At 36.5% G+C, this 12,764-nt stretch overlaps 1 protein-coding gene across 3 annotated transcripts in view; it reads left to right on the top strand.

Annotated features, from left to right (window-relative positions):
• Positions 1 to 12,764, top strand: part of ERCC6L2 (ERCC excision repair 6 like 2) — an 83,679-nt gene that overhangs the window by 35,634 nt on the left and 35,281 nt on the right. For all 3 annotated transcript variants that reach the window (XM_014561443.2, XM_006187320.3, XM_032477450.1), the window contains exons 13-15: positions 2,324 to 2,423; positions 8,227 to 8,379; positions 12,386 to 12,466. In XM_014561443.2, coding sequence (XP_014416929.1) covers positions 2,324 to 2,423; positions 8,227 to 8,379; positions 12,386 to 12,466 — 334 coding nt within the window. The remainder of the gene's footprint in view (positions 1 to 2,323; positions 2,424 to 8,226; positions 8,380 to 12,385; positions 12,467 to 12,764) is intronic.

Genomic DNA, 12,764 nt, shown 5'->3' with positions numbered 1-12,764 from the left:
TGTAAATATTTTCGCTCATTCCTTAGGTTGTCTTTTTGTTTTGTCAGTGACTTCCTTTGCTATGCAAAAGCTTTTAAATTTAATTAGGTCCCGTTTGTTTGTTTTTGCTGTTGTTTCTTTTGAAGAAGACTAATCCAAAAACTGTTGCTATGATTTATGTCAAAGATTGTTCAGATTATATTCTCTTCTAGGATTTTACGGTTTCAGTTCTCATATTTAGGTCTTTAATCCATTTAGAGTATTTTTTTGTATTTGGTGAGGAAATGTTCTGTTCTCATTGTTTTACATGAGGCTGTCCAGTTTTCCCAGAACCACTTATTGAAAGGACTGTCTTTTCTCCACTGTGTATTCTTGCCTCCTTTGAAATAGATTAGTTGACCATAGATGCATGGGTTTTATTTCTGAGCTCTCTATTTTGTTATGTTGATCTATACTAAGGAGAAATGATAAGGAGAGAGTTTTAATTTCAAATGAAAGGACTCTTAATGATAACTCAAAGCCATATGAAAATATAAAGTTCTGCAGTACAGGTAAGATATAAACAAATATAAAAACCAGTATTATTATAATTCTGGTTTATAAGTCTACTTTTTTTTTCAGGATTTAAAAGGCAAATGTATAAAAGTAATTTTAAATCTGTATTATTGGATATGTAATGTATAAAAGATAATTTGTGACATCAGTAAGCTAAAAGGTGATGGCAGAGCTGTAAAGGAGGATTTTTTTTAAATGCAGTTGAAATTAACTTGGTATCAGTATAAGATAGAATAAATTTGAGTCCACGTAGTCGATTTGCAGATCCTGCACTTTTAACTAGCCTCTTGCCACTGACAGCTGTCCTGGAAAATGGTCAAATGAAAACCACAAAAAAAAATCTCCATTTCTTTTTGTCTTAATGACATTTGTTGTAATTTTTTTTTCACCTAGATCCTAAAGGCTTATCTTATTTATCCCAGTGTTCCCTCAAAACACAACTCACTGTGCTTTGGCTTTCAGTGAGTCAGTTGACGATAAAACCAAATGAACAGCATCCCCATTCCCCTCCCTCTCCTTCCATTGACTCACGGGAGGAACCAAGATGAGAAGTGAAGGTACTGACCTGCACACTGTATAACAGTTCCTCAGCACTTGTCTCTGTGTGATGAAAACCATTACTTAACACATCCGTACTTTATGGACCTAGAAATTGATGAAGCATAGGTCCAGTATAACATGTTATCCCCCATTCTTCTCCAGGTGTGCCAGATTTTCAGGACCCCAAGATGTCCTCTAGTAAAGGCCCTTCTTTGTGAGCCAGAATGGGTGGAGGAGGCAGAGGGAGCACCAGATATAATGACACAGTGTGACTTTATAAGGTTAAAATTAAATTTCCCCCAAAGTGTAACATTTTCACGCATGAAGCAGTATGGCCTTGCCTCTGATCCCCCCATGTCTGTTGCAAGTATTTAGAAGCAGGTGACCTCATTCAGAGCATCCAACAAAGCCTCCATCTGGGAGAAGCCGCAGGGGCTAGACCTATAGTTAACCAGTGTGGTGAGTCAGATTAGAGTTTTGATTAGCTCTGTGGTCCATATCAGAACACGTTAGATACTAGTCAGCTGAGGGATCCTTTCAGAGAGACTGGCTGGAAATCTTGGTGGATGAGGGCTGTAAATCTGCAGTTGCGTAGGCTTGCCAGCTGAAGAACTGTTTGTCTCCCAGGTTTGTTTGTATTTTTTTAACAGCTTCAGTGAGGTATAGTTAACATACAGTAAACTGCACATGTTTAAATTGTACAGTTGGTAAGTTTTGTTATAGGTATACACTGAAACCATTAACCACGATCAAGATAGTGAACATATCCATGACCCCTAAAATTTGCCTTGTGCTGCTTTGTAATTCATCCCTCTGCCCCCTCCTGAGGCCCCTATTCCCCAGCACCCATTGGTCTGCTTTTTGTCACTATGGATTAGTTTGCATTTCTGAGAGTTTTAATTTAAATGGAATCATTCATAAGCTTAAGGCCACCATAAAAGAAAAATAATGAATTTAGGAAAATCTTTTGGACAGTGGAAGGTGACGTTTCAACAGAAATGAAGTTGATACGTATATTTTTTCTATAATATGTTTCTCCTCAATGACTGGCCTTTTTATATTAATTTTATATGACTTTCTGTTTTTACATTGTTATTAAATATATAGTATATTTAAACATAAAATATTTCTTTTTAAATGAAAACTTTAGTAGTGTTTTGTTTTTGTTTTTATATCCAAAAGCTACCTCCTGAACCTAACATTGTTTCACTTGATTTTGGTTGCCTTTTGTTTTTAATCTCTTTTGCAGAGCATACAGGATTGGGCAATGCAGAGATGTCAAAGTGCTTCGGCTGATATCCTTGGGAACTGTGGAGGAGATCATGTACTTACGACAGGTATACAAGCAGGTAAATACACTTCCCTTTTCCTAACTAAGAAGTAAACGTTTGTCAGGTTTCAAAAATTGTAACAAATTTGTGTAAAAATATGTGTTTTGTTTTATTCTAGCTATGATACGGAGTTTAATAAGATTACGAAATATACTGTGAATACACTTACATAAAACAGATTAATTCTTAGGTTCATTGAATGTTAGAGCTGAAAGTTTCTTAGAAAAGTACTTCTTTAAGGTGCTCATGAATTACCTAGGGATCTTTAAAATACAGATTCTGATTTAGTAGGTCTGGGTGGAGCCCAAGATTCTGCATTTTTAACAAGCTCCCGAGAGTGGCAACACTACTAGTCTGCAGACCACAATTTGAGTCGCGAGGTCACAGCTCCCCATACTGTGGGCCAAGACATAAGTGAATGCCAAGAATGGGATACAGGTGCACTGAGACATCCCACAGCTCTCTGGGCAGCAAGATTCCCTAAGCCAGCGTCCAGCCTCGAGTAACCTCCTCTCTGGGTAGATGTTCATATGTTGCCATTTTCTTTATGTACCATGACATGAAGAAGACTCAGGGGGATTCCTTAGAAATATCTACTACGAACATTTCATGATGTATATAATGAAACTGGGACCCGGGGACACCTCAGTAAATGAAATTATAGGAATAGAACGCAAGTGCACAAACTATTGCACTGGTACTTATAATATTCAGCCAAAATTGCATTAACTCTTTAATATCCTTAGGGTATCAATTACTACTCCATTTATGCCTCTAAATAAAGTTTATTTAGTTTATAACTGCTCACTTGAGAAGATCTGGAATGAGGTTCAAGTTTAATTATAAATGTTAAATTTGGCTTACTCCCTATATATTCAGTTGGAATCTATTCAGCAGCAAACAGCTGCCACATGTGGTGATAGTTAACCTAAGAACGATCCAATCTTAAATTTATGCTATTTTCTTAATTCTAAAAATAGAATTGTACACAGCAGTTTTTATTTTTCTTAAAGCATTTAGCTCTGTAAGAAACCTTTCATCTTTTTGTTCTTTAGTTATAGCACAACTACTTGAAAATTATTTTTTCAGACATAATTAACTAAATTTGGGGGGAAAAGTATGATATTACTATTTTCATCTTAGGAGCAACTCTTTAGAATACTGTCTTAGAGTACTTACTTGTCTTAATATAAGAGTCGTTCCTGAATCACACAGTAATTTTTCTCAATCCTATTGCTATATACATTTACTTTTTGTCTATTCATCTGACTCATTTAATGAAAAAAAATGACCTATTACATAAGCTATATTGTATAATAATATATAATAAAAAGGTTCCAGAAGATGAAGATAATTTAAGTTTTCAGAAATTTGTATGATCTAATAGCTTATTAAAATAAGCCACTTAGGGAACATTCAGTCATACAGCTTGGTAGGCATAAATAAAGATAAGATGACAGTCATGTGAGGAGGTGGCATAAATGTGATTTAAAGATTGATTGGAGTTTGAACCAAGGGTGCAAATGGCAAACACACTCTAGCCTCACAGGTGTTCCTCAGATCTCTTGGGTAGGAAGAAATCCAAAATGATATTTAAAAAAAAAAAAGAACCTTTAAAAATGTTGGAGAGCAAGAGGAGGTCTCTCTGAGGATCACAAATGAGAAGGAACCCTGAAAGACAAAAGGTTGAGATCAGGTTGAAGGAAGAAACCAAGCTAAACTGAAGTCAGGAAAAAACTACTAAAAAAGGTAGGTGCAACTTGTGGATATTTTAAGCTTAGAGTCAACAGATACTAAAGAAAGAAAGGAGCCTGGGTTAACCATGGTGCCTTTTTAGGGGTATTATTAATGATCTAACAAGGTGGTTTAACCCTTATGATCTTACGATCTTTCTCCTGTTGTACCACATTACAGCCAATGGAGATGTCTCCTCTCAAGTAGGAACAATATGTAGAAATACTGGAAAGAAAGAAGCAAGACAGAGCTCCAAATTTTTGCTGAAATCAAGAAGAAAGTCCCTTCTGTTGCCCAGAATATATTAAATACTTGCAAATTCCACCCACTCCCGATTTGAATAATTACTGCATTTGGCTGAGATAAGCTTGTAAGGCATTTGAAGACAGATGAATATTCAACAAAAAATAATTAGTATTAAACAGCTTAGGAAAATAAACACTATGAAAATGGCCCTCAAAGATCCCAGGTCCTAATCCCTGGAACATGTAAATGTTACTTTATATAGAAAAAGGGTCTTTGCAGATGTGATTTTGAGATGGGGAGATTAGCCTGGGTTGTCCCGAAGGGCCCTAAAATCACAAGTATCGTTATGAAAAGGAAGCAGAGGGGAATCTGACCCAGGCAGAAGAGAAGGCAGTGTAACCACAGAGGCAGAAATGGGAGTGATGTGGTCACAAGCTAAGGAATGCTGGCAGCCACCGGAAGTGGGAAGAGGCAAGGAATGGGTTCTCCCCTAGAGCTTAGGGAGAGAGAGCATGTCCCTGCCAAAACTTGATTCCATCCCAGTGATACTGATGTCAGACTTCTGACCTCCAGAACTATAAGATGATATATTTCTGTTGTTTTAAGCCACCAAGTTTATAATAATTTGTTACAAGAGTCATAGGAACTAATACGGGTGCTTAAAAAATTACCTTAAGCAAAAACAAAATTTATAGAAAAGAGTAAAAGATTTTTAAGGAAATTAAAACATTGAAAATGTAAGTGAGGTTGTAAGATCCTGGAAACTAGAAAAGATTACTAGAGGAAAAAACCCATTAGAAATACAGATAATGAAAAACTCCACCAAAAGGCTGAATAGCAAAGAGCAAAGTTTTTATCTAAATGAAAGAGGCAAGAAATTCGTCTAGATTACAGAGCAAAAACACAGAGATAGAACACACATAAAGGTTACGAGAGAGGAGTGGATATAGCTCAGTGGTAGAGTGTGTACTTAGCATGCACAAGGTTCTGGGTTCAATCCCCAGGACCTCCATTTAAAAAAATAAGTAAAATTCAAAGTAAATAAGTAAACCTAATTACCACCCCCCTTAAAAAAAAAAGAAAAGTTTGGAGAAATGAAGGCTAGATCTAGAAGCTGCAATATCAGTCTTATAGTTGAAGAAGGGAACATAAGAAAGAGAAGGGAAGAAGCCCCAAATAAGGGAAGAAACATTTAAACAATAGAAAATGAGAGTCCACGGATTTATATGGGCCCACTGAGTGTTAAATAGGATGAATAAAAATAGATGCACACTTACATCATCTTTGGTAAAGCACCAAGGATAAAGTGAAATCCGTAAAATTTCCAGAAATAAACAATATGGGAGGGAAAAAAAAGCATTGTCTATAAAATTACTAGAATTAGATAGACAGTTGACTATTAGAGATACTGGATATTTAAGAGAAATAACTTCAAATGAGGGAAAATGATAACTATATTGTCAGTGAAAGTGAATTTTTAATTCATAACTTTCCCACTAAGAAAGATCCTAACCTAGATGACTTCAGTGGTGAGTTCTATCAAATGTTTCATGTTCTTTTTGAAAACAGAAGAACACTTCCAGCCTACTTGAGAAAGACAGAAGAATTCTGATACCGAAATTGTCAAAGACATTACAAGAACAGAAAATTATAGACCAGTATGTCTCATGAACATAAATGCAAAATTCTTTTAACAAAGCCTCTGTTAGAAGCTGACTTGTTACCTCCCCCTGAAAAATAAAATAAAATAAAAATAAAATAAAATAAAATAAAATAAATAAAATAAATTAAGAACATATGTTGAAGTCCTAACCCCTGGTACCTGTGAATGGGATCTTATTTGAAAGTAAGGTCTTTGCAGATGTAATCAAGTTAAATGAGGTTATACTGGATTAGGGTGGGCCCTAATCCAATGACTGATATTCTTAAAAGAGGGAAATTTGGATACAGACAGACAAAGAGGGAGAATTACATGTAATGACAGAGGTAAAGATCAGAGTGATACAGCTGTGGTCCAAAGAATGCCAAGGATTGCCAGCAACCACCAGAAGCTAGGAAGAGGAAAGGAAGGGTCTTCTCTTAGAACCTTCAGAGAGACAAGTGGCCCTGCCAGTATCTTGACTTCAGATCTTTAGCCTCCAGAACTGAAAGAGAGTAAGTTTGTTGTTTTAAACCACCCAGTTGGTGATACTTTGTTATGGCAGCCTTAGGAAATTGATACAGCCCCCAAGGCCAAAAATGTGAATTAGACTACTTTTTTGTATGAAACTTCCATATGACAAAGGAATTACAAACCAAATTAAAGGAGAGAGCAGGAGGAAATTAGCATCTATAATAAATAAAGAACTCCCACAAACCAATAAAAAGACTATGATTAGGCATTTGACTCAAGAAAAAAAAAATGCAATGGTTAACCTGTGTATGAAAAGAAGCTTAACCACACTTGTAATCCAGAAATGCCAAATAAAATACAATTGTGTTCTGCACATTCCGCAAAAGACTTTTTTGTTTTGTTCTGTGAGGTTTTTTTTCTTTTTTTTTTTAGAGTGGTGGGAGATTGGCATTGTTCGTTTTGGTGGGGATGTTTTTAAAGAGGTGCTCATATACTGTTTTTGAGAATACATGTGTTTAAGGAAGAGTCAGTAGCAAGGGTAAAGTCCTCGGTAACGGGACCATCAAGTACATCCATTGCTGTTGTGATTCTGTGGTCCCAGGACTATAACCCGTGTTTCTGGGACATTGATATAAAACTGATCAAGTTGGTATGTTGATCCATAACTTCTTAGGTCCTAAGTGTCTTGTTGTAAGAAGGACAACTGGAGATGAGAAACTGGTAACAAGTATAAATTTGGGTTTCAGCCAAACTCAGGTATAAATTCTAGAAATGATACTTCCTCGTGGAGAGTCTGTGAGCAAGGCACTTGATTTATCTAAATTTAAGTTCTTTTATTTCTCAAAGGAAGTTGGTAATATCTTACAGGGTTGTAGGAATTAATGAATGTGAAAATGCTACCCATGTGTTCAATAAATAGTAGCTCTTATTAATAAGAATAATCTTATTTGCCTACAATAATTTATTATAGTACAAGTCAACTGAGGTGATAATCACAGTAAAGTATCACTCCTTACTAATCCTTCCATTAACAATAGATTGATTTCTCATTCTGTGCATTCTTTGTTTCTTTCAAGAAATTTTAAAGTGTACATGGGGTTGATCATATTGTACTTATATTATATTTAGTAAAGTATCTAGTAAATAAAGAGACACATTAATGTTGATTTTGAAGTAGCAGATATCCTTAAAGGTTCCATGTCAGTGTTCTTTCTGTATTCAGAATTGTTTCAGAGATGCAATGTTTCTTAACAGTGACGAGGTTTTTGCTGTTAGATGGCAATATAACCATGGTCACAAATAGTTTGATACCAACATGGTTATTATGTGATTACTTTAGATTATAATTTAATTTGGTGATGTAGGGACTATTTCTGCCAGTCTTAGTAGTTTCTGTTGAAATAAGTCTGGAAAGAAGGTAAGTGTATTAAAATGTGTGCCTTTTACGTTTTACGTCAGGAGGCTATTCCACAGAGATATGATCTTGACTCAGTTGTTAGAAAACACATGAAATAGGAAACGTAAGATTTCTTCTTCAATAAGACTGGCCAGATTATTATTATTTCACCATAATGGCAACATCTGCCAGGGAAATTAAAGTAAAATTTCCTCCCTGCGGGGATTCTGTCTGCCCCAGCTAAAGCTGTGTATATACAGGGAAAGCCAGGAAATTCTGACATATTGTTGGAGCAAACACTTTAAAAATACCTTGTGTTTTCTCTGTTACAGCAACTTCACTGTGTGGTGATTGGTAGTGAAAATGCCAAGCGATATTTTGAAGCAGTGCAAGGATCGAAAGAGCACCGAGGAGAGCTCTTTGGGGTCTACAATCTCTTCAAACTAAGATCCGAAGGGTCTTGCCTGACAAGGGACATCCTGGAGGTGTGAAATTTTTCTCTGACCTTTTCAATATTTTAAACATGATTTTCTCCCTCAGGAAACTTGAAATATAATTGCTGGTGCCTTTTTGGAGAAGTTTTGGTTTTGTTCATGAAAGCTGTCCTACGTTTAGAGTTTCTACTTTTAGAGAAATAGGAAATGAATTATTATACCTCTAAACTAAGATTTTTCCCATGCATAGTTATAAATGATGTATGCATACAAATACAGTTACATATACTAAACAGTGTGACCTTGAAGGCCATTTTCAGACTGGGAAAGAGAAATTTATTATGTTGAAAACAGCTGTTGAAGTCAGGAACTTAAAAAGAAGACTTTCCTAAATAAACAAAAATATAAAATGTGTTTCGATTAAAAGTTACCAAATGAATACTCCCCGAGATGCACTCTCATGTCTCATGGAGATTTTTGTTTTCTGTTCCCAATAAAAATTCCACACCAGTATTTCAAATTCTCCCAGTTGTGTTCATCCTCAGCATGCAGATGTTTCTTATTCTTAACAGGATATTTATGTCCTTTAAAAAAAAATCTTTTAAAGTCTTTAATATGCCAGAGTATTAAGAATATTAACCTATTTTCTACTTAATTTTGGTATAAGTATCATAAAATCCTAGACTGTCCTCTTTTTCAACCCCTTCGTCATACAGTTGAGGAAACTAAGTCTTGGAAAACTTAAGGGTATATTTCCCTTAACTGCCAGGACTTTGTAGGGAAACCTTAATGTTCTTCACTTATTTAATAAGTACCATAAAAATAGTTCGAGGAACAGTTGGTCCCTGTCCTTAAAGAACGTAGACCACCTGATGGGAGGCAGAAGAGGACAGTTACGTAATGAACGCATGACATCAGTAAGCATATGTCAGGCGAGTTCCGTAACAGTTCCAGCGTGATCACCAGTGATGGGGAAGAGGGGGGTATGTATCTGTGTGTTGTGATTGTTACCACTGTTATACAATATCTGGTGTATATCGCTGAGTTTTTATTGTATTGTAACTGATTCTGAATTGAGTGGCCCATTGAAAGTCCCCTTTTCTCTTGTCTTTTTCTTGTTTTGGGCATGCCATTTCATTCATAGACTTTTTCTTTCCTATTTGTCTTCTCTTATCAATAATATCGTTTGTCCTCCAGGCCCCCCTCAGATCCCACCCCCATCTCAGAGTACTACCCAACATACCAGACTATACTCATGTTTCTAATTTGACATCATTATCTGTAAAACATATTAGTATTATATTACCCTGTTTTCTGTTGTATATCAAATAGTTTAGTTTCCTCTTTTATCAGAATAGCCACCCACTCCTTTTTAAACAAGTGTTAGGTAAGACATTCCACATGACAGTTTAATAAATGGAAAGCTCCCTTATTCTCTGGTCGTCCTAAACAGATGTTGCTTCTTCCTCAGGATTGTTAATGTCAGGACCCTCCGTATCTCATATTTTGTCTGTGGTAAAATATGCTTAACTTCTTCCTAGACACATCATTGGCACTCAATTGTTAAATTAAATGTTGAATTAAAATTGCTCATTTGTTATCAACCAGAATTTAGTAGATTCTTGCTGTGCTTTTGGCCAAACGATGTTTTAAAATATTATTATTCCAAGCCCTGTATAATAGAAGCGTATATCATACAGTAAAAGAAATCTTCCCCTTCCTGTGACACATTTTTAATTTTTAAAGGTTGTAGAAAAATCCCCTTTAAAATGTTTTAAGGTACAGAAATTTGAATTTATAGAACACTTTTAATCTGATGGCTTCTGGGCAGTTTAGTTCTATTTTGCATTGACTTTCTGATGGTTTCCCTTTAGAGATAGCTATTGAGAGCTAATTTCACATTTATTGAGTATATGCTAAATAGTCAGTACTGTACATAGAGCTAGGCATACAGAAATGAAAATAGAAAATAGGCAAAAAGTCCTGCCTGCAAAAAAATGTACATTCTATTTGAGGGAAACAGATGATAAACAGCAAAAATAACTAAAGCATATAGTATATTATGGTGATAGATTCTAAGGATAAAAATAGAGCAAATAGAAGATGGATAAATTCCAGAGATCTAACAGCATAATGATTATTGTCAACAATACTATGTTATATGCCTCAAAATTGCTGAAGGACAGATCTTAATGCTCTCACCACATAAAAGAAATGATAACCATGTGACGTGTTAGAGCTATTAGCTAGAGCTAGGATGGCAGTCATGTTGCAGTAGATAAATGTATCAAATTAACACCTTGCACGCCTTAAGCGTACACAATGTTGTATGTAAAGCAGAATGGGGAAAGGAAATAGGGCACCTGTCAAGGAAAAAGCCTTATCAATTTTGATGGAGTAGCCAAGGAAGCACTCACAGTGCGACTGTATTTGATTCTTCGAAAAGATGAGGAAGGAAGCGGCGTTTAGAGAGAAGAACAAATGCGCAGGCCCTGAGGGAGAAGCCTGCCCAGCATGACTTCAGAATGGCGAGGAAGCCCAAGTGGCTGGAGCGGAGCAGGCAAGAGAGCAAAAGATGGGGCCATTCAGATGAGGGGAAACCAGATCAGGCAGGAGCTGCGGCTTCGGCTTTGACGGAGAACAGAAACAATCAGAGGGTTCTGAACAACAGAATGGCATAGTCTGATCTATACTGTCTATCTAAATATCACGAATCAGACAGTAGAGGTTCAAGAGCAGAAGCAAGAAGCCAGGTAGGAGGACACTGCCACGGTCCAGCCGGGAGATAATGGTTTGGGCCGGAGGGGTGGTGGTGGATGGCCTGAGATATGGCTGGGTTCTGTACAGGTGACAGGACTTGCTGCTGGATCAGACAGAGAGTATGAGAAAAAGAGAGGAGTTCAGGATGACTCCAAGGGGTCTGGCCTGGGCAGCAGCAGAGGAGCTGCCGCTTACCTATCAGAGAGGGATTCTGGCAGCTTGAGGATGCTTCCGGTGCTGCCAGTTACATCTGTTGTAGCCATTTAGCTTCTGTTGAGAAGATGAAAAGGCACAAGGAAGGAGGCTCCCCACTCCCTTACAGTAATAGCCTCCAGGCATTGGGAGGAAAGGTCCCATGGCAATTCAGAACTCTTCATCATCTTCTTGACTTCTGTACGGGAGAGTCTCCCTTGTTGCCCAGGACACCAGGTAGCTGGAACCATGCCATGGATGTATTATGAATATTGGTGTATTTGTAACCTGGATATTTGTTAACTCTGGTGATGGTAGTACTAATTCCCCTTGTTCTGTCAACAAATAAAGCCTTGGAAAGAGAAATCAATTTATTTTCACTTGAAGATGAATTTAATATCCTAGGATCTAGGCCATGAAGTATTTCTGCTACATGAAATACCAAAAGCTTTAAAAGCATACTTTCCTAAAAGATGTAGCAAACCTGTTAGATAATTAAATTTTTTTTTAGTTTTACATTGGATGGATGTTTTCATTTTGATGTCTGCTAACACTGAAGGAATCAGTACACATTTTAATAAATATGAGCTACAAATACACTAGCAATGTAAGCTAGAATACCAGTTCCCAATACCCAGCATCATCTGTGGTGCTTGAAACGTTGATAGTATGTCCTTACAGTTATTGCAATATTATATAATATTTACATGAATATAATAGTTATGTAATTATTATATAGACATGTATCACTACTAGGTAAATATATAACATTTTTTCACTCTCCCTGTGAGGGCTTTTAATGGAGTTTGCTGAGAAGTGTTAATTTTCTATCTGAAAAAATAAGCTTATGATAAGAAAGAAGAGTATTTTACGGATGCAGCAGGTTTCCACTGTGCCTCTCTACTACTTGAGAATTACAAGCATTTAAAAATGGGATATAAACTGTCTATGAGTTCCTTAATTAGCATACTGCAAAGCAGCATGAAGAGAGCTAAAGCAAGCTGTGCTCGGATTTCTTAACTCTGAGTTTTAGCATGTGCCGTTGCTGTTGTTTGTCTGGTTGTGTTCGCCCCATGTTTCACACAGTTATTTGCGTTCTTTGTAGAGAGAAGGCCAAGTGGAAGCAGGGATCATGACAGCCACAACATGGTTGAAGGAAGAACCTCCAGTACACAAACTAGAAACAGTAAGCAATCTTTGACTCTGTAGACCAGAACTCCAAGGAAACATGTGTGTGATGATTTGAAGTTTCTTCTCTTTTTCCTTCATTTTTCAGTGTGTAAAGAAAAAGTCTTTTTTTAAAAAAAAATCAAGGACGGAGAGTCAGAGAACTGTCAGGAAAATTAATAATGTAGGCTAGCATTCCATATCACAGAAACAAATTCAGGCGCAATCATCCAGGGTTTACATTCCAGACTGGAATTTTAATATACCAAAACGTAACTCCAAAATTAAATGCACTGTATAGGTGGCCAATCCAGCAT

Source organism: Camelus ferus, chromosome 4 (genome assembly GCF_009834535.1).
Source record: "Camelus ferus isolate YT-003-E chromosome 4, BCGSAC_Cfer_1.0, whole genome shotgun sequence".
Taxonomy (NCBI): Eukaryota; Metazoa; Chordata; class Mammalia; order Artiodactyla; family Camelidae; genus Camelus; species Camelus ferus.
Note: the sequence above shows the minus strand (reverse complement) of the source record. Positions and strands in the feature narration are given on the sequence as shown.